Source organism: Pseudophryne corroboree, chromosome 6 (assembly GCF_028390025.1).
Source record: "Pseudophryne corroboree isolate aPseCor3 chromosome 6, aPseCor3.hap2, whole genome shotgun sequence".
NCBI classification, from domain to species: domain Eukaryota; kingdom Metazoa; phylum Chordata; class Amphibia; order Anura; family Myobatrachidae; genus Pseudophryne; species Pseudophryne corroboree.
This window is the reverse complement of record NC_086449.1, coordinates 563,990,242-564,012,280: the sequence shown is the minus strand read 5'-3', so window position 1 is coordinate 564,012,280 and position 22,039 is coordinate 563,990,242. Positions and strand designations below refer to the sequence as shown.

General features: G+C 47.4%; 1 protein-coding gene across 1 annotated transcript in view; it reads right to left on the bottom strand.

The window, feature by feature from the left end:
• Positions 1 to 22,039, bottom strand: part of NFYB (nuclear transcription factor Y subunit beta) — an 89,759-nt gene that overhangs the window by 8,997 nt on the left and 58,723 nt on the right. The window contains exons 2-4 of the mRNA XM_063927775.1: positions 11,072 to 11,165; positions 10,101 to 10,234; positions 2,534 to 2,731 (exon numbers count right to left, since the gene is read on the bottom strand). Coding sequence (XP_063783845.1) covers positions 2,534 to 2,731; positions 10,101 to 10,234; positions 11,072 to 11,165 — 426 coding nt within the window. The remainder of the gene's footprint in view (positions 1 to 2,533; positions 2,732 to 10,100; positions 10,235 to 11,071; positions 11,166 to 22,039) is intronic.

Below are 22,039 nucleotides of genomic sequence, written 5' to 3'. Positions count from 1 at the left end.
TGGGGAGCTTCCTCTCAGCGGAGCTGTGGAGAGAAAATGGCGCTGGTGAGTGCTGAGGAAGAAGCCCCGCCCCCTCAGCGGCGGGCTTCTGTCCCGCGATTTTGTGTAAAAATAATGGCGGGGGCTCATGCATATTACAGTGCCCAGCTGTATATATGCTGCTTTTTGCCAGGAGGTACTCAATTGCTGCCCAGGGCGCCCCCCCCTGCGCCCTACAGTGACCGGAGTGTGGGTTAGTGTGGGAGCAATGGCGCACAGCTGCAGTGCTGTGCGCTACCTCATATGAAGACAGGAGTCTTCTGCCGCCGATTTTGACGTCTTCTTGCTTCACCCGCCGGCTTCTGTCTTCTGGCTCTGCGAGGGGGACGGCGGCGCGGCTCCGGGAACGGACGACAGAGGTTAAGTTCCTGTGTTCGAACCCTCTGGAGATAATGGTGTCCAGTAGCCTAAGAAGCGCAACCTAGCCGCAGTTAGTAGGTTTGCTTCTCTCCCCTAAGTCCCACGTAGCAGAAAGTCTGTTGCCAGCAGAAGCTCTCTGAAAATAAAAAACCTAACTAAAATACTTTCTTAATAGCAAGCTCAGGAGAGCTCACTAAAATGTACCCAGCTCCTTCCGGGCACAGATTCTAACTGAGGTCTGGAGGAGGGGCATAGAGGGAGGAGCCAGTGCACACCAATAGTACTAAATCTTTCTTAGAGTGCCCAGTCTCCTGCGGAGCCCGTCTATTCCCCATGGTCCTTACGGAGTCCCCAGCATCCACTAGGACGTTAGAGAAATTAATTTACATTCACTCTCCATGGATGAAATGCATAATATTCTAATACCTTTTTTTTTTTATTATTCTTTTTAATACAAAATATGAAATAATCATTGCAATATCAGAGAAACGTTCGCTAGCAGCAGTGTTTTTTTTTATCACAGACCGGTCGGTTTAAACAGAATGGCCACGCCCACGTGAGCGGACTTTATATTTTAATAATTTTTTTCCTCTATTCTATTTTTCATTTGAGGGTTATCACTATGAAACTTTTGCCCTTACAACCAAAATCAGTTCTTGTCTGCCTAATTTTCCCTGCATGATCTATTAAGCTACGATACAATTGTAAACATTTAATAAAACAAAGCCTGTAACTTTACACTCACACACTATTATGGGTGTGGTATGGCTGACTGATGGTCTCCTGACCGCCAGTCAGCATACAGACGCCGGGAAACCGGCAGGGAGGGGCCAGTGCAGCAAGCCCCTTGCGAGCTCGGTGGCGCGGGTTCTATTCCCACTCTATATGGTGTCGTGTTGGTCAGCATACCGACCATCGGGATAGTGAGGGGGCGGGATTTTTTTTTTGGGGGGGGGGGGGGGGGGTGGTCATGTGACCGTCTGTCTGCTGACCGCCGGTCACATGAATACCACCCGCTATTATGTGTGCCAATAGTCACCGAGTGTCTTTCTTACGCATGAATGTAACCAAGGTAGTATGACGATACGTCTGCTAAATGGTATTACAAATGATCAGCTGGCAAGTACTCATATATAATAAAAGTCATATCACAAATGTGCAACTATGGGGGTAATTCCAAGTTGATCGCAGCAGGATTTTTGATAGCAATTGGGCAAAACCATGTGCACTGCAGGGGAGGCAGATATAACATGTGCAGAAAGAGTTAGATTTGGGTGGGTTATTTAATTTCTGTGCAGGGTAAATACTGGCTGCTTTATTTTTACACTGCAAATTAGATTGCGGATTGAACACACCACACCCAAATCTAACTCTCTCTGCACATGTTATATCTGCCTCCCCTGCAGTGCACATGGTTTTGCCCAATTGCTAACAAAAATCCTGCTGCGATCAACTTGGAATTACCCCCTATGAGGGGTATCCTATTAGCCCCGATACGTTTTCACCCGAAAAAAAAAAAAAAAAAAAAGTCTGCTAGCGTGACATATGACCGATGGTCATTATCGGGCTATCCAATTACTGGCAGCTTTTTGAGTGGAAAGGGTCCAGTGTTCGGGATCCGGGTTAAGTTCCCGGATCCATGTGTTATGGCTGATCCACGGGCTGTTTACCACAGATTATGCAGCATGATCCCCGATAAGTTCCGGCATTGGGCGGGGCATCAGGACACTGGCATCGGGTCTAATAGGATCACCCCGGCATTCTTATTAGCACTGCTGCTAATAGGATATCCCCAAATATCTTTACTATATACAGACATATAAATGATACATATATACACATACACACAGATTTGTTTGGGAAGAAGCTATGACTGTACCGCTAGCAATCAGCAGGCTGTGCACATCAGTGACTGCCATCTGACAAGCAAGCACCTGTTAAAGTATTTTGTAGCAGAGTACAAGCATTTTTCATTTATATTAACAGGAGGGCTGCTACTGAGAGTGATGATTTATTGCAATTAAGGACACCGAGTCTTTACCATTTCTATTCTAATAGATACAAAGAGCATAGTCGTTCACCAATAGTGGGGTCACTATCGAGGTGCACCTTCCACCATGAGCACAGTACCAACCTCTCTGAATTTCTGAAGATATAATTTTAATGGTTCCACATAACTATCAAATCCTAAGGTGGACATAGCAAATAGGATGTCTTCTCCATTGATGGTCTTCCTCTTCTCTTGATGACATCGCTCACTGGCCTCAGACGTTATAAAGCTTATAAACTCACTGACACATTCCTGTACACATTCCTTGGCATCTTTTGCGATCTGACAAAAATAAAAGTGAGAAGCAGGTTATTCAAGGAGGGTAGATGCTATGAAAAAAAAAAAATCTCCACAATTAAACTCTTGCACCCAAAGAGCTCAGACTGAACGTTATTGTTTTAACAGTAAAGTACAAAACAATAGCAAAAACTGACAGCATTTACAAGAATTCCTACAGTTAACGAGAAAAAGCTTTCTGCCAAGTGATTAATTACAGATAAAACACTTCCTTATAATCACATGCATATTGCTACACCATGGAAAATCCCTGAGTCACAAAACTAGCAAAGTAGACTTTTAGATTGCACTACATTCAGAATTACCAATAAAAGCGAAATCATTGATAAAAGTGAAACATGACCGTATGCTTCCATTACTTTATTATTTCTTGTGGAGATTTTGAACAAGCGAGTTGTGTGGGACCATGGGTCTAGATGGGTCCACTAGGAGCCTTGGTCACTTTGAGAATTTGATAGTGTGCGCTGGTTCCTCCCTCTATGCCCCTCCTACCAGACTCAGTCTAGGAAACTGTGCCCGATGAGATGGACATACTTTGAGAGAAGGATAGATAAGAAAAGTGGTGAGATTACGAACCAGCACACACAAAACAAGAGGAAAGCCATGCTAACAAAACTTGAAACCAGGAACAGCAACAGCTGAACCAAACAGGATTACTGAACCAAGTAACAGTGCAGGAAAACCGAAGCACCGGGCGGGCGCCCACTATCCCCTACGGACTACGTGAAAAGGATTTACCAGTAGGTAATTAAAATCCTATTTTCTATTACGTCCTAGGGGATACTGGGTATCCATTTAGTACCATAGCTCCCAAACCGGGTGGGAGTGCGCGGAGGTTCCTGCAGAACTAACTGACCAAACTGAAGGTCCTCAGAGGCCAAAGTATTGAACTTGTAAACTTTGCAAACGTGTTTGAACATGACCAAGTAGCTGCTCGGCAGAGCTGTAAAGCCGATACACCCCGGGCAGCATCCCAAGAAGAACCCACCGACCTAGTAGAGAGGCCTGTACAGATTTTGGAACCAGCAAGCCTGCCGTGGAATAAGCACGCTGGATAGTGAGCCTGATCCAGCGTGCAATTGACTACTTTGAAGTAGGACACCCAATTTTATTGGGATCATAAAGAAAGAACAGCGAGTCCGATTTCCTGTGACGAGCTGTCCTCCTTACATATACCTTCAAACTCCTCACAAAATCCAAAGAATTTGAAGTAGCAGAGGTGTCCGGGACAACCGGAAACACAATAGGTTGGTTGATGTGAAATGCGGACACCACCTTAGGAAGAAATTGGTGACGAGTCCTGAGTTCAGCTCTGTCCTCAAGGAAAATTAAATAGGGGCTCTTGTAAGACAATGCCCCCAGCTCCGACACACGTCTTGCTGAAGCCAAGGCCAACAGTGTGACGGTCTTCCACATAAGGAACTTTATGTCCACCTCCTGTAACAGTTCAAACTAGTCCAATTGGAGGAAGTGCAGAACCAGACTGAGATCCCAAGGTGCCGTGGGAGGCACAAAGGGAGGTTGGATGTGCAAAACACCCTTCAAGAACATCTGGACCTCAGGGAGAGCAGCCAATTGTTTCTGAAAGTAAATAGACAAGGCCAAAATCTGGACTTTAATGGAGCCTAGACGTAGGCCCACATCCACTCCCGACTGCAGAAAAAGCAGTAAACATCCCAGATGAAATTCCACCGCAGAATATTGTCTGCTTTCACACCAAGAGACATACTTTTTCCAAATACTGTGGTAATGTTTAGACGTTACCCCCTTCCTGGCTTGGATCATAGTCGGGATGACCTCGTCAGGAATCCCTCTACTGGCTAGAATCAGCCGTTCAACTTCCATGCCGTTAAACGTAGCCGCAGTAAGTCGTGATAGACGAACGGGCCCTGTGCAGAAGATCCTTGCGAAGAAGTAGAGGCCACGGATCTTCGATCAGCATCCCGAGATGATCTGCGTACCAGACCATTCGCGGCCAGGCTGGAGCAATGAGTATTGCTTGAACCTTTTCCCTTTTTATTCTCTTTAGAATTCTTGGGATCAGAGGAAGTGGAGGAAACCCGTACACCAGCTGATAGACCCACGGAGTTGTCAGAGCGTCTACCGCCACTGCTTGTGGGTCTCTCGACCTGGAACAATACCGCTTGAGCTTCTTGTTGAGTCAAGAGGCCATCATGTCGATCTGTGGATATCCCCACCGACGTATCAACCACTGGAACACCCCCGGGTGCAGGTCGTGTCTGCTGAGGAAGTCTGCTTTCCAGTTGTCTATTCCCGGAATGAAGACCGCTGACAACACCACGGCGTGTTCTTCCGCCCAGAGAATTCTTGGCACCTCTGATATTGCTGCTCTGCTTTTCGTTCCGCCCTGTCGGTTTATGTACGTTACCGCCATCATATTGTCCAACTGGACTTGAATGGCCTGATTCCAAAGTAGAGATGAGGCCTGCAGAAGGGCGTTGTAGATAGCCCTGAGTTCCAGGATGTTTATTGGAAGGACGACTTCCTGACTTAACCATCTTCCTTGAAACTGCACCCCCTGGGTGACTGCTCCCCAACCTCTGAGGCTTGCGTCTGTGGTTAGCAGAATCCAATTCTGAAACCCGAACCTCCGATGAGGTGAGAAGTCTGTAGCCACCAAAGAAGAGAGATCCTGGCTCTTGGCGACAGATGGATCCTCTGGTGCATGTGAAGATGCGATCTGGACCATTTGTCCAATAGATCTAGTTGGATGGGCCTTGCATGAAACCTTCTGTACTGAAGCGCCTCGTAAGAGGCCACCATTTTCCCCAGAAGGCGAGAGCCGGGTTGGCTTTAGGACAGCCCGAACCATCGACTGCATTACCATAGCCTTCTCCAAGGGAAAGAACACTCTCTGAGACTCTGTGTCCAGTATCATTCCCAAGAAAGGAAGCCTCTGTGTCGGTTCCAGGTGAAATTTTGGTACATTCAGAATCCACCCATGATCCAGGAGTAGTCTGGTTGATAGGCCAGTGCTGCCCAACAACCGCTCCCTGAACGGTGCCTTTATCAGAAGATCGTCCAGGTACAGAATTATGTTCACTACCTGTTTGCAGAGTAGAAACATCATCTCTGCAATCACTTTGGTGAACACTCTCGGTGCCGTGAAGAGACCAAATGGCAGGGCCTGGAACTGGTAGTGACAGTCCTGCAGTGCAAACCGTAGATAAGCCTGATGAGGCGGCCAGATCGAAATGTTGAGGTACACATCCTTGATATCCAGAGACGCTAGGAATTCCCCCTCCTCCAGATCTGAGATCACCGCTCTCAGAGACTCAATCTTGAATTTGAATACTCGTAAGCACGGATTCGAAGACTTGAGGTTCAGAATCTGTTTTAACGAACCGTCCGGTTTCAGTACTACAAACAAGCTGGAATAATACCTTATTTTGCAGATGAGGTGGAACTGGAAAAATTGCTAGAGTCTGTACCAGTTTTTGAATGGCGTCCTGTAAAGTTATACTTGCCTCTTGTGAAACTGGTAAGCCTGATTTGAAGAATCTGTGAGGTGGGAGCCCCTGGAACTCCAGTCTGTAGCCCTGGGAAATAAGATCTATGACCCAGGGATCCTGGCACGAACTTGTCCAGATGTGACTGAAGAATTTTAGTCGGGCTCCCACCTGCCAGTATTCCAGGCATCGCAGTCCACAGTCATGCTGAAGGTTTTGAGGTAGCAGAGCTTGAGCTCTGTTCCTGTGAACCAGCAGTTGCTGGTTTGCGTGGTTTACCTCTAGCGCCTCTGGTGGCTGTAGAAGAACCTCTGGGTTTGCCCCTAAACTTGGCCATCCGAAAGGACTGTAAAGTGGGACCTGAGTAAACCTTCCTAGCTGGGGGAGCTGCAGAAGAAAGATATGTGGACTTACCCGCGGTAGCTTTGGAGATCCATTTGTCTCGCTAATCTTTAAATAAGGCCTCGCCTCGTCTGTGATAAGGCCTCGCCTTTCATGCCTTTCCTGGAGTCCGCATCCGCAGTCCACTGGCGTAGCCATAGACCCCTGCGTGCGGACACTGCCATAGCTGTAGTGCGTGCATTGAGCAAGCCTATTTCTTTTATGGCTTCCACCATAAAGTTTGCAGAGTCCTGTATATGTTGCAGGAGCAAAACAATCTCCCCTTGAGGTAAGGTATCTAACCCCTCAATTAGGTTACCCAACCATTTGGCAATGGCTCTTGTAGTCCACCCACATGCTATAGTGGGTCTCTGGGCCACCGCAGCAGCTGTATACAAGGATTTGAGTGTGGTCTCAATTTTTACGATTAGCAGCGTCTTTCAGGGAGGCTGCACCCGGGACAGGCAATACAATTTTTCGTGACAGCCTGGATACTGATGCATCCACTATCAGTGGATTTTCCCATTTTTTCCTATCCTCAGGAGGAAAAGATGATAGGAAATTTCAGATCCATAAAAGGTTGCTGTCAGGATTAACCCATGGTTCTTCAAACAGGGTATTTATATCCTTTGACACAGGAAAAGTGGCTGAGGATTTCTTTTTTACTGTATATTAAAATAAGATTCCTCACTCTCCTCTGTCACCTTATCAGGGATATGCAGAACTTCTCTGATAGCCTCTATGAGAGCCTCTATTCCCTGTGAAAGAGTATCCTCCCCCAGCTCTGAGTCCGCCTCCCCCTCATCATCAGGATATGGGCCAAAGTACGTTTTTGCAAACAAATGGCAGGGGACTGAGATGCTGGTTTGGGTACTGAGTCTCTTTTCATAAACTTTTCATACATTTTTCTCATTGCGGGAAATTTAGTAGAAATGTTGGAAATCATTCCCCTAATGGAGTCCAGCCATGCTGGTCCTGCCCCGATAGCCTGGGAAGGAACACTACACTGAGTACCAGTGACGTGCAGTGGGGTGAGGCAGAGCCTTTCCTGTCACACTTACGTTTAAACCAGAGTTTTGATTGAATAAAGTATATGAAAAATACTAATAATTTGTTTGAAATATCTTCTTTGCATTATTCTAATAATTTTTATAGCCCAAACTCTGGAGTAAAAAGTCTATGGCAGGTGAGGCAGTGCCTCCCCTGTCTATCTTTTCAGCACATCTCTGATCAAAACTCACCAAATTTCCAGGAGTTTATACTGCTGCACCTGTGTATAATGCCCACATGTACCATTTGGCTTATATATTGTATGGAAATCTGGCTCTGGGGTTAGCCAGTGCCTCCTGAGCCATTTAGCTCACCCCACGTCCCTGCTGAGTACACACTAGTGAACACCCTGGAGAAGAGGAAAACTGTGCCTTATATGAAACACACTCTTTGCCTGACATACTGTAACAGTGACAGCACACACACACACACAGGAACAGGTTAAATGCACAATTAACCCACAAAGAGCCCTTCCAGGGAGACACAGAGGAGAGAGTATGGAGCCAGCACACGGCGTCCTTCCTGCTAATGCCAAGCTTAGCTGGGTCGCAGACTAAGTACCTAGATTAGGGACCTGGGGGGTCATTCAGACCCGATCGCACGCTGCCTTTTTTCGCAGCCGTGCGATCGGATCTGAACGGCGCATGCGCCGCAATGCGCAGGTGTGTCGGTCACCACGGAGCGACGTAACTAACGAAGGAAGCGCTCGCAGCGCTGAACGCAAGAAGATTGACAGGAAGAGGCCGTCTGGGGGTGTCAACTCACCCATTTCAGGGAGTGTCCAGGAAAACGCAGGCGTGCCCGGCCATTTCCAGGGAGGGTTCCTGACGTCAGCTTCTTCCAGGAACATCGCAGCGGCTGAGTAAGTCCTGGGCTGTGCAGAAACTGCCGATTGCACCCCTGCACAGCGATTACCCCCTCCCTGTAGGCGGCGATTACCTGGTCGCAGCAGTGTAAAAAATAGCCTGCATTCGACCAGGCCTGAATTAGGCCCTTAGTACACTAATAGCCGCTCCCCCCCTGCTATGACCCCCTGGTATCGCTGTCTCTCCGGAGGAGCTGCACGTCCCTGTCAGTCAGCGTCTGTGTCAGCTGCAGAGGGAAAATGGCGCTGGTGAGTTGCTGGATCCGCTCATAGTGAAGCCCCGCCCCCCCAATGTTGCGCGGTCTTCCCGTTCTTTTTTTATACTGGCTGTTTGTGTCTGAGTGCATAAAATGGAGACAGACTCCTTTTATGGCTTTGGTGCCGGTCTGGGTACTGCGTCCGTTGTTCAGCGTCTGTGTCCTTACACAGCGGGAGACGCAGTCCACCCCGTTCAGAAGCCATGTGTCTCCACACCCTTGTGCCGCCATAATGGCCCGCAACCCGCTAACTGGGACGCCGGCTTATTACTCACCACTCTTCTTTCTTCTGGCTCTGTTAGGGGTGGCGGCGTGCTGCGGGACTGTACGCTCGCCGTGGTGGGGCTTGCGAACAGTTCCCTCAGGAGCTCTTGTCCTGTCAGCGGGGAACGGGATCATTAACCCTTCAAGAGGTTGGGTCGTTCTTCCCCCTAAGTCCCACGAAGCAGGCAGGCTGGTGCCATCTAGTCCTGCCTGAAAATAACAAACATATAAAATAAATGCAGAAAACTCTTCAGGAGTTTCTAGAGATGTGACCTGCTCCTCTAGGCACATTTTCTAAACTGAGTATAGAGGGAGGAGCCAGCCCACACTATCAAATTCTTAAACTGCCCGAGGCTCCTAGTGGACCAGTCTATACCCATGGTACTAAATGGATTCCCAGTATCCCCTAGGATGTATGAGAAAAGTAGTTCTGGGCTCTTGGCCCTTGTTATTTGTCCTGATCTTCTAAGTCTTCTCTGGAAACTTACTTCTACCATAAAAACAGACATCCATTGGACAAAACTATCACTCTTTTGTAAATAAGAGAAATACAGTACATGCATGTGTACTGCGTCTTACATTTAGTAATACAAAAAAGAAGCAAGCAAAAAAAGTGTGAGGCTTCCATCATTTTTTTCTTTTGAACTGGATAAAGGGTCACTGAAAAGGGCACTATAGCTGCACGGCACATCTCAGGCGTCAATGGAACCAGCCTTGTGCTGGACAGAAAACGAACACGTACTTGCATAGAAGTGCGATAGTACAGTATGAAGCTACATTATACTAGTCATTTTGCCAAAGACTAAATTGTGATCGACAAGTCATGCATATTAATAAACTTCTGTTTTTAAAATGTATTTTACTGTCTAAACTTGTTAAATACTCTACAATTATAGACTATGGTAAATGGGAATGAATGGCTCTTCTCTAGTAAGCTTCCTACAGGAAATACACACACAATAAATAAATATAGTCTCCACACCTCTTCTTTTAGAAGCATATTATTGACTTAACGGTCAGAATTACTCTATATGGTAGGTGAAAAAAGTGGAATGTGTAGACATTACTTTTCCTGTTTGTGGTATGGCGTTTTTCATTATCCTTGCCACGTTGGCGATTGGAAGATAAATATCTTGTTCTCTGAAACTTTCTTTAGAGCCATTTGTGTCATCTGGGTCATTTAAACTGTCTTCTGTGTCTCCTGAAACAATTACAAGGTTGTACAGGTAACTTAAGCAATGCTGTCATGCTGCTGTGAATTATGCAGCCGATACTTATTTCTACATAGTAGATGTCAAGTAGATGGAAGGTGCGTATTGTACATTACTACATTTATGCCAGTCACTTGATACAAAATCCAAACCAGAGTATCAAGTGTCAGAGGTATCCCGATAGCTACTGCGATCCAGCGTAATACTCAGTGGGCAACATTTACATATGGTGACCCATATAAGCAGCATAAGAACACAAAATGCTCATAATCTGTTTGCAAGCGTTTGTTGGTTGTAATGTGCATAGCAATAAGCAATGCCAACAGTAATATCAAACACATGGCAGGGGGATCCTAGGTTGTGACCAAGTGCAGAATGTCTATGTCTAGAACAGTACTCCAATTTCTGATTATTTACTAGTTAAATAGAACTGCTGGAGGAGCAAATAATAACTAACAATGTAACAACATTCACAGGTACTTTCTTTTTTGCATATGGCCACTGCAATTGTATGCTGCAAAAAAAATGGTGCAAAGGGTCCCATACATCAGGCAAGTACCCAGGCAATTCCCTATTTTGCCAGTGACTGGGTTGGTCAGCAAAATCCAACAAGTTGAAAGTCGATTCACTGATTCAGACCTAAAAATGATCGCAAGTAGCGAGCTGGGGATTTTTAGCATGTAGGATTTTGCCGGCCCCAACAATGGGCAGACATCGGACACCGCTGATTGGCAGAACAAGGAATTGCAATTTAGATGTATGGCCCACATAGGTCAAGTAGTCTTTTATGATCTTGAAGATATATGTTATTTGTCTTTGGGACTCACCATCATGGGGTTGTATTACATAATGACTTCCACCAATGTAGTCTGCAGAAATTCCTAACTGGGACGTATCTGTTGTAGAGCTATCGCCATCCATCTGCAAATGGAAATAGAAACTTTAGACTGTTGTGGAAGTTGTAGAAATGGTCATGTGACATCGGAGCTAGATTTTACGCAATACTGCTGACAATTACTATATTCCATGATTATTCACACACTTGATGACAGGGACTCGCGAATGACTGAAATGTAAAAATCATTAGGGCTGTCCTCATTATTAAATCTGTGCTACCAATATTCTCCTCCTACATGCAGCTGAGGCTCCTCCGGCTTTCTCTCACAGTGGCGGATTCATTTCTACACATTGTGCCATACTGGAACAGCACATCGCTCCCATCGGCACTGCAAGTTTTTCCTCACACCTCTTGTAAATGGATGCTATGCCCAGTGGCACATTGCTTTGGAGATCCCCATGGGCAAACACCAAGAGAACATGCAATCACCATGGTCTCAGGCTTACGGCATTTGACAGTGCAGATTTAATATATAAAATACAAATATGTTAAATATCGGTCTTTATTTTGTAGTGAATGGCTCTTTTACCAGACCAATCCTTTACTGGTTAAAGATTAAAGAAAAGAATAACACAATCTTTTGAAGTTATTGTACATTTATGTAGCATCATTTATTAATCTATTAATATTCATTTACAAAAACAGGAAAAGTAAACAAAATACTATGTGCATCCTATTGTGATGCAGAAGTATGTGGTCCATAGTAAGTACATGCAGACAAAATGAGACTACAAAAGGGTTTCCTGCTATTGGCAAGGCACTCCTATTGTACATGCATTCACTGACCTTGCATGTCAACAATAGCCCTCATCTGTCAGATTACCACTATACAATGAAATGTCATGTCTAAACAAAACCGTGTTTAATGGCGAGGTCCACTCCTTTCTCCTGTCTCCAAATCTAAAGGTTATGTGAAGGAGTGGGGTGTGCTCAGTGGCGTAAAATGTCTTTATTGAGCAGTAGTAGATAAAACTGCATGCTAGAATACAACAGATAGCACTGATCCGAATGGAGGAATAGAGATAAGCCAGAACAAGACATGGTGTGCACCAAGCCACAGGCTGACACGTTTAGTCATGGAGACAGATGGTGTGTACACACCGTGAGATATTTTCTTACAATTTTGACTATATAGTCAAAATTGTAAGAAAAGTTGGTGCAGATCGCAAGGTGAAAGACACCTTGCGATCCCGATTCGATGCGCGGTCGGCATCGTAAGCCTAGATAGACTGTGCAGGCAAGTCAATTTTGACTATCTCATAGAAGAGATAGCCAAAATCGCACAGTCAATATCGCAAGCACACTCATTATGTGCTTGCGATGCCGACCTAGCCCCTGTCGCATAGTGAGAATCAGGCTTAGCCCGAATCTCACCGTGTGTATGCACCACAAGACGGGGCTTGGCTGACACAGTACAAGTGTTTTCCATGACGTCCTAGTGGATGCTGGGAACTCCGTAAGGACCATGGGGAATAGACTGCTCCGCAGGAGACTGGGCACATCTAAAGAAAGAATTAGGACTATCTGGTGTGCACTGGCTCCTCCCCCTATGACCCTCCTCCAAGCCTCAGTTAGATTTCTGTGCCCGGCTGAGCTGGATGCACACTAGGGGCTCTCCTGAGCTCCTAGAAAGAAAGTATAATTTAGGTTTTTTATTTTACAGTGAGACCTGCTGGCAACAGGCTCACTGCACCGAGGGACTAAGGGGAGAAGAAGCAAACCTACCTAAGTGGTGGTAGCTTGGGCTTCTTAGGCTACTGGACACCATTAGCTCCAGAGGGATCGCACACAGGACCCAACCTCGTCGTCCGTTCCCGGAGCCGCGCCGCCGTCCCCCTTACAGAGCCAGAAGCAAGAAGGTCCGGAAAATCGGCGGCTGAAGACTTCTGTCTTCTCCAAGGTAGCGCACAGCACTGCAGCTGTGCGCCATTGCTCCTCATGCACACCACACACTGCGGTCACTGATGGGTGCAGGGCGCTGGGGGGGGGGGGGGGGGGGGGCGCCCTGAGCAGCAATAAATAACACCTTGGCTGGCAAACGGACACCATATATAGCCCCAGAGGCTATATAGGTGTATATTAACCCCTGCCAGAAATCTTACAATTGCGGGAGAAAGCCCGCCGAAAAAGGGGCGGAGCCATCTCCCTCAGCACACTGGCGCCATTTTCCCTCACAGCTCCGCTGGAAGGATTGCTCCCTGGCTCTCCCCTGCAGTCCTGCACTACAGAAAGGGTAAAAAAGAGAGAGGGGGGGGGGGGGGGGGGCGCACAAATTTAGGCGCAGTATAATATATATGCAGCTATAAGGGGAAAACACACTTTATAGGTGATATCCCTGTGGTATATAGCGCTCTGGTGTGTGCTGGCATACTCTCCCTCTGTCTCCCCAAAGGGCTTTGTGGGGTCCTGTCCTCTGTCAGAGCATTCCCTGTGTGTGTGCTGTGTGTCGGTACCGCTGTGTCGACATGTATGATGAGGAAAATGATGTGGAGGCAGAGCAAATGCCTGTAAATGTGTTGTCACCCCCTGAGGGGTCGACACCTGTGTGGATGGACTTATGGAAGTGTCAGCTCCTTACATAAAAGGTTTGACGACATAGGACAGCCGGCTACTCAGCTTGTGACTGTTCCAGCGTCTCAAATGTCATCAGGGGCTTTAAAACGCCCGCTACCTCAGATGGCAGACACAGATGTCGACACGGATACAGACTCCAGTGTCGACGACGATGAGACTAATGTACCCTCCAATAGGTCCACCCGTTACATGATTGAGGCAATGAAAAATGTATTACACATTTCTGATAGTACCCCAGGTACCACAAAAAAGGGTATTATGTTCGGTGAGAAAAAACTCCCAGTAGTTTTTCCTGCATCTGAGGAATTAAATGAGGTGTGTGCGGAAGCCTGGACTTCCCCCGATAAGAAATTGATAATTTCTAAACGGTTATTGGCAGCGTACCCTTTCCCGCCAGAGGATAGGTCACGTTGGGAAACATCCCCTAGGGTAGATAAAGCGCTTACACGTTTATCAAAACAGGTGGCACTACCGTCTCCGGATACGGCCGCCCTAAAGGATCCTGCCGATAGAAAGCAGGAAGCTACCCTAAAAGCTATATATACACACACGGGCATTATATTGCGACCAGCGATTGCATCAGCATGGATGTGCAGTGCTGCTGCTGCTGCGTGGTCAGATTCCCTGTTGGATAATATTGATACCCTGGATAGGGACAATATTTTGCTGACAGTAGAGCATATAAAAGACGCTGTCTTATACATGCGTGATGCACAGAGGGATATTTGCCGGCTGGCATCAAAAATAAGTGCAATGTCCATTGCCGCCAGAAGGGGGTTATGGACTCGGCAGTGGTCAGGTGATGCCGATTCAAAAAGGCACATGGAAGTTTTGCCTTATAAGGGGGTGGAACTGTTTGGGGATGGTCTTTCAGACCTCGTTTCCACAGCTACGGCTGGGAAATCGACATTTTTGCCACAAGCTACCCCACAGCAAAAGAAAGCACCGTATTATCAAGTACAGTCCTTTCGGCCCCAAAAACACAAGAGGGCTCGAGGCGCGTCCTTTCTGCCGAGAGGCAAAGGTAGAGGGAAAAAGCTGCAGCATACAGCCAGTTCCCAAGAGCAAAAGTCCTCCCCCGCGTCCGGTAAGTCCACAGCATGACGCTGGGGCTTCACAGGCGGACCCGGGTACGGTGGGGGCCCGTCTCAGAAATTTCAGCACACAGTGGGCTCTCTCACAGGTGGATCCCTGGATCCTTCAAGTAGTATCTCAGGGGAACAGGCTGGAATTTGAGACGTCCCCCCCCCCCCCGCCGTTTTCTAAAATCTGCCTTACCAGCAACTCCCTCTGCCAGGGAGGCAATGTTGGTGGCTATCCAAAAACTGTATTCACAGCAAGTGATTGTCAAGGTACCCCTCCTTCAGCAAGGAAAGGGTTACTATTCCACAATGTTTGTGGTACCGAAACCGGACGGTTCGGTGAGACCCATCTTAAATTTAAAAGCCTTGAACACATATCAAAAGGTTCAAGTTCAAGATGGAATCGCTCAGGGCGGTTATTGCGAGCCTGGAAGAGGGGGATTACATGGTCTCCCTGGACATCAAGGATGCGTACCTACATGTCCCCATTTACCCCCCTCACCAGGAGTACCTCAGATTTGTGGTACAGGACTGTCACTATCAGTTCCAGATGCTGCCGTTTGGGTTATCCACGGCACCGAGGGTCTTTACCAAGGTGATGGCCGAAATGATGATACTCCTTCGCAAGAAGGGAGTTTTAATTATCCCGTACTTGGACGATCTCCTGATAAAGGCGAGGTCCAAAGAACAGTTGGAGAACAGTTGGTAGTGGGGGTAGCACTTTCTCGGGAAGTGCTACAACAGCACGGCTGGATTCTCAATATTCCAAAGTCACAGCTGGTCCCGACGACACGTCTTCTGTTCCTGGGAATGATTCTGGACACAGACCAGAAAAAAGTGTTTCTTCCACTGGAAAAAGCCGAGGAGTTGTCATCTCTAGTCAGAGACCTCCTAAAACCAGGACAGGTGTCGGTACATCAATGCACACGAGTCCTGGGAAAAATGGTGGCTTCGTACGAAGCAATTCCATTCGGAAGGTTCCACGCAAGGACTTTCCAGTGGGACCTGTTGGACAAATGGTCCGGGTCCCATCTCCAGATGCAACAGCGGATAACCCTGTCGGCAAGGACCAGGGTGTCGCTGCTGTGGTGGCTGCAGAGGGCTCATCTACTAGAGGGCCGCAGATTCGGAATACAGGACTGGGTCCTGGTGACCACGGATGCCAGCCTTCGGGGCTGGGGGGCAGTCACACAGGGAAGAAATTTCCAAAGACTGTGGTCAGATCAGGAGATTTCGCTTCACATAAATATTCTGGAGCTAAGGGCCATCTACAATGCCCTAACCCAAGCAAGGCCCCTGCTTCAGAACCAGTCGGTACTGATCCAATCAGACAACATCACGGCGGTCGCCCATGTAAACAGACAGGGCGGCACAAGAAGCAGGATGGCAATGGCAGAAGCCACAAGGATTCTCCGATGGGCGGAAAATCATGTGTTAGCACTGACAGCAGTGTTCATTCCGGGAGTGGACAACTGGGAAGCAGACTTCCTCAGCAGGCACGACCTCCACCCGGGAGAATGGGGACTTCATCCAGAAGTCTTCCAAATGCTGGTAAACCGGTGGGAAAGACCACAGGTGGACATGATGGCGTCCCGCCTCAACAAAAAGCTAAAAAGATATTGCGCCAGGTCAAGGGACCCTCAGGCGATCGCTGTGGACGCTCTAGTAACACCGTGGGTGTACCAGTCGGTTTATGTGTTTCCTCCTCTGCCTCTCATTCCCAAGGTACTGAGAATAATACGAAGGCGAGGAGTGAAAACTATACTCGTGGGTTCCGGATTGGCCAAGAAGAGCTTGGTACCCGGAACTTCAAGAGATGCTTTCAGAGGACCCTTGGCCTCTGCCGCTCAGACAGGACCTGCTGCAGCAGGGGCCCTGTCTGTTCCAAGACTTACCGCGGCTGCGTTTGACGGCATGGCGGTTGAACACCGGATCCTGAAGGAAAAGGGTATTCCGGAGGAAGTCATTCCTACCCTGATCAAAGCCAGGAAGGATGTCACCGCAAACCATTATCACCGCATTTGGCGAAAATATGTTGCGTGGTGTGAGGCCAGGAAGGCCCCAACGGAGGAATTTCAACTGGGTTGATTCCTGCATTTCCTGCAAACAGGGGTGACGTTGGGCCTCAAATTGGGGTCCATTAAGGTCCAGATTTCGGCCCTGTCGATTTTCTTCCAGAAAGAACTGGCTTCCCTGCCTGAAGTTCAGACTTTTGTCAAGGGAGTTCTGCATATTCAGCCTCCTTTTGTGCCCCCAGTGGCACCTTGGGATCTCAATGTGGTTTTGGAGTTCCTGAAATCACATTGGTTTGAACCACTTAAGACTGTGTATTTGAAATATCTCACGTGGAAAGTGGTCATGCTGTTGGCCCTGGCTTCAGCCAGGCGTGTGTCAGAATTGGCGGCTTTATCCTATAAAAGCCCTTATCTGATTTTCCATATGGATAGGGCAGAATTGAGGACTCGTCCTCAATTTCTCCCGAAGGTGGTATCAGCTATTCACTTGAACCAGCCTATTGTGGTGCCTGCGGCTATTGGGAACTTGGAGGATTCCAAGTTACTGGACGTAGTCAGGGCCCTGAAAATTTATGTTCCCAGGACGGCTGGAGTCAGGAAAACTGACTCGCTGTTTATCCTGTATGCACCCAACAAACTGGGTGCTCCTGCTTCTAAGCAGACTATTGCGCGCTGGATTTGTAGCACTATTCAGCTGGCGCATTCTGCGGTAGGACTACCGCAGCCTAAATCTGTAAAAGCCCATTCCACAAGGAAGGTGGGCTCATCTTGGGCGGCTGCCCGAGGGGTCTCGGCTTTACAACTTTGCCGAGCTGCTACTTGGTCAGGGGCAAACACGTTTGCAAAATTCTACAAATTTGATACCCTGGCTGAGGAGGACCTGGAGTTCTCTCATTCGGTGTTGCAGAGTCGTCCGCACTCTCCCGCCCGTTTGGGAGCTTTGGTATAATCCCCATGGTCCTTACGGAGTTCCCAGCATCCACTAGGACGGCCGAGAAAATAAGAATTTACTCACCGGTAATTCTATTTCTCGTAGTCCGTAGTGGATGCTGGGCGCCCATCCCAAGTGCGGATTGTCTGCAATACTTGTAAATAGTTATTGTTATACAAATCGGGCTATTATTGCGAGCCATCTGTTCAGAGGCTCCTTTTGTTATCATACTGTTAACCGGGGTTTCCTATCACGAGTTATACGGTGTGATTGGTGTGGCTGGTATGAGTCTTACCCGGGATTCAAAATCCTTCCTTATTGTGTCAGATCTTCCGGGCACAGTGTCCTAACTGAGGCTTGGAGGAGGGTCATAGGGGGAGGAGCCAGTGCACACCAGATAGTCCTAATTCTCTCTTTAGATGTGCTCAGTCTCCTGCGGAGCCGTCTATTCCCCATGGTCCTTACGGAGTTCCCAGCATCCACTACGGACTACGAGAAATAGAATTACCGGTGAGTAAATTCTTATTATCTGTTCTGGGTAGTAGAGACTTGAGACAGAGCCCCCACACAGATCCAGATTTGTAAAATGGTCACATTAATACTGTTGGGTCACGCATTGGTCACCAAGGAGGCTGCAAATGCTTAATATGTATGCAACCCTTCTTAATATAGACGGATCTGAAATGGTGTGAAGTTCCCCTTCAATGAACAGTTGTTCTTTTAGGGTTGGTCTATGCAGGAGAGTTATGTTGCTATTGTGGAAGGTACATTACATCCACATGCTGCAAATCTGTTTCGGTGAGTCTGCCAACCATATGCTATAGTTTATGACAGACATTGTGGGGCTTATGCAGATGGGAGCAAATAAAGGAGCAATTTGCCCCTGGACAAAAACATATATAATATGCTTTTGCATGAAATGAACAAGTACAGGTTGAGTATCCCATATCCAAATATTCCAAAATACGGAATATTCCGAAATACGGAATTTTTTGAGCGAGAGTGAGATAGCGAAATTTTGTTTTCTGATGGCTCAATGTACACAAACTTTGTTTAATACACAAAGTTATTAAACATATTGTATTAAATGACCTTCAGGCTGCGTGTATAAGGTGTATATGAAACATAAGTGAATTCTGTGAATGTACACATACTTTGTTTAATGCACAAAATTATTAAAAAATAAGAATTTACTCACCGGTAATTCTATTTCTCGTAGTCCGTAGTGGATGCTGGGAACTCCGTAAGGACCATGGGGAATAGCGGGCTCCGAAGGAGGCTGGGCACTCTAGAAAGATCTTAGACTACCTGGTGTGCACTGGCTCCTCCCACTATGACCCTCCTCCAAGCCTCAGTTAGGTACTGTGCCCGGACGAGTGTACACAATAAGGAAGGATTTTGAATCCCGGGTAAGACTCATACCAGCCACACCAATCACACCGTACAACTCGTGATATGAAACACAGTTAACAGTATGAAACAATAGAGCCTCTCAACAGATGGCTCAACAATAACCCGATTTAGTTAACCATAACTATGTACAAGTATTGCAGATAAACCGCACTTGGGATGGGCGCCCAGCATCCACTACGGACTACGAGAAATAGAATTACCGGTGAGTAAATTCTTATTTTCTCTAACGTCCTAGTGGATGCTGGGAACTCCGTAAGGACCATGGGGATTATACCAAAGCTCCCAAACGGGCGGGAGAGTGCGGATGACTCTGCAGCACTGAATGAGAGAACTCCAGGTCCTCCTCAGCCAGGGTATCAAATTTGTAGAATTTTTGCAAACGTGTTTGCCCCTGACCAAGTAGCTGCTCGGCAAAATTGTAAAGCCGAGACCTCTCGGGCAGCCGCCCAAGATGAGCCCACCTTCCTTGTGGAATGGGCATTGACAGATTTTGGCTGTGGCAGGCCTGCCACAGTATGTGCAAGCTGAATTGTACTACAAATCCAACGAGCAATAGTCTGCTTAGAAGCAGGAGCACCCAGCTTGTTAGGTGCATATAGGATAAACAGCGAGTCAGATTTTCTGACTCTAGCCGTTCTGGAAACATATTTTCAGTGCCCTGACAACGTCTAGCAACTTGGAGTCCTCCAAGTCCCTAGTAGCCTAGGCACCACAATAGGCTGGTTCAGGTGAAACGCTGACACCACCTTTGGGAGAAACTGGGGACGAGTCCTCAATTCTGCCCTATCCATATGGAAAATCAAATAAGGGCTTTTACAAGACAAAGCCGCCAACTTTGATACTCGCCTGGCAGAAGCCAAGGCCAATAACATAACCACCTTCCACGTGAGATATTTCAGATCCACGGTTTTTAGTGGTTCAAACCAATGTGATTTTAAGAAACTCAACACCACGTTGAGATCCCAAGGTGCCACAGGAGGCACAAACGGGGGCTGACTCTGCAGCACTCCTTTTATAAATGTCTGAACTTCAGGTACTGAAGCTAGTTCTTTTTGAAAGAAAATCGACAGAGCCGAGATCTGTACCTTAATGGAACCCAATTTAAGGCCCATAGTCACTCCTGCTTGCAGGAAATGCAGAAATCGACCTAGTTGAAATTCCTCTGTTGGGGCCCTTTCGGCCTCACACCATGCAACATATTTTCGCCATATGCGGTGATAATGAGTTGCTGTAACCTCTTTCCTGGCTTTAGTAAGCGTAGGAATGACTTCCTCCGGAATGCCCTTTTCCTTCAGGATCCGGCGTTCAACCGCCATGCCGACAAACGCAGCCGCGGTAAGTCTTGGAACAAACAGGGCCCCTGCTGCCGCAGGTCCTGTCTGAGTGGCAGAGGCCATGGGTCCTCTGATATAATTTCTTGAAGTTCTGGGTACCAAGCTCTTCTTGGCCATCCACGAGTATCGTTCTTACTCCTCGCCTTCTTATTATTCTCAGTACCTTTGGTATGAGAGGCAGAGGGGAGAACACATAAACCGACTGGTACACCCACGGTGTTACCAGAGCGTCCATAGCTATCGCCTGAGGGTCCCTTGACCCGGTGCAATATCTTTTATAGCTTTTTGTTGAGGCGGGACGCCATCATGTCCACCTGTGGCCTTTCCCAATGGTGTACAATCCTATTGGAAGACTTCTGGTGGAAGTCCCCATTCTCCCGGGTGGAGGTCGTGTCTGTTGAGAAGATCTGCTTCCCAGTTGTCCACTCCGGGAATGAACACTGCTGACAGTGCTAACACATGATTTTCCGCCTATCGGAGAATCCTTGTGGCTTCTGCCATCGCCATCCTGCTTCTTGTGTCGCCCTGTTGGTTTACATGGGCGACTGCCGTGATGTTGTCTGATTGGATCAGTACCGGCTGGTTTTGAAGCAGAGGCCTTGCCGGCCTCAGGGCATTGTAAATGGCCCTCAGGTCCAGAATATTTATGTGTAGGGAAATAACCTGACTTGACCAAAGTCCCTGGAAATTTCTTCCCTGTGTGACTGCCTCCCAGCCTCAAAGGCTGGAATCCATGGTCACTAGGACCTAGTCCTGTATGCCGAACCTGCGGCCCTCTTGAAGATGGGCACTCTGCAGCCACCACAGTAGAGATACCCTGGTCCTTGGAGACAGGGTTATCAGCCTATGCATCGGAAGATGCGATCCGGACCACTTGTCCAACAGGTCCCTCTGAAAAGTTCTTGTATGGAACCTGCCTAATGGGATTGCTTCGTAGGAAGCTACCATTTTTTCCAGGACTCGCGTGCAATGATGCACCGCTACCTATTTTGGCTTCAGGAGGTCTCTGACTAGAGATGACAACTCCTTGGCTTTCTCCTCCGGGAGAAACACTATTTCTGGTTTATGTCCAGAACCATCCCCAGGAACAGTAGACGTGTCATAGGAACCAGCTGTGACTTTGGACTGTTTAGAATCCAACCATGCTGTTGTAGCACTTTCCAAAATAGTGCTACCCCGACTACCAACTGCTCCTTGGACCTCGCCCTTATAACGAGATTGTCCAAGTACGGGATAATTACAACTCCCTTTTTTTGAAGGAGTATCAACATTTCGGCCATTACCTTGATAAAACACCCTCGGTGCCATGTACAGTCCAAACGGCAGTGTCTGGACTTGGTAATGGTAATCCTGTACCACAAATCTGAGGTACTCCTGGCGAGGATGGTAAATGGGGACATGCAGGTAAGCATCCTTGATGTCCCAGGATACCATGTAATCCCCCTCGTCCAGGCTTGGAATAACCGCCCTGAGCGATTCCATCTTGAACTTGAATTTTTGTGTTCAAGGATTTTAAATATAAAATGGGTCACACCGAACCATGCGGTT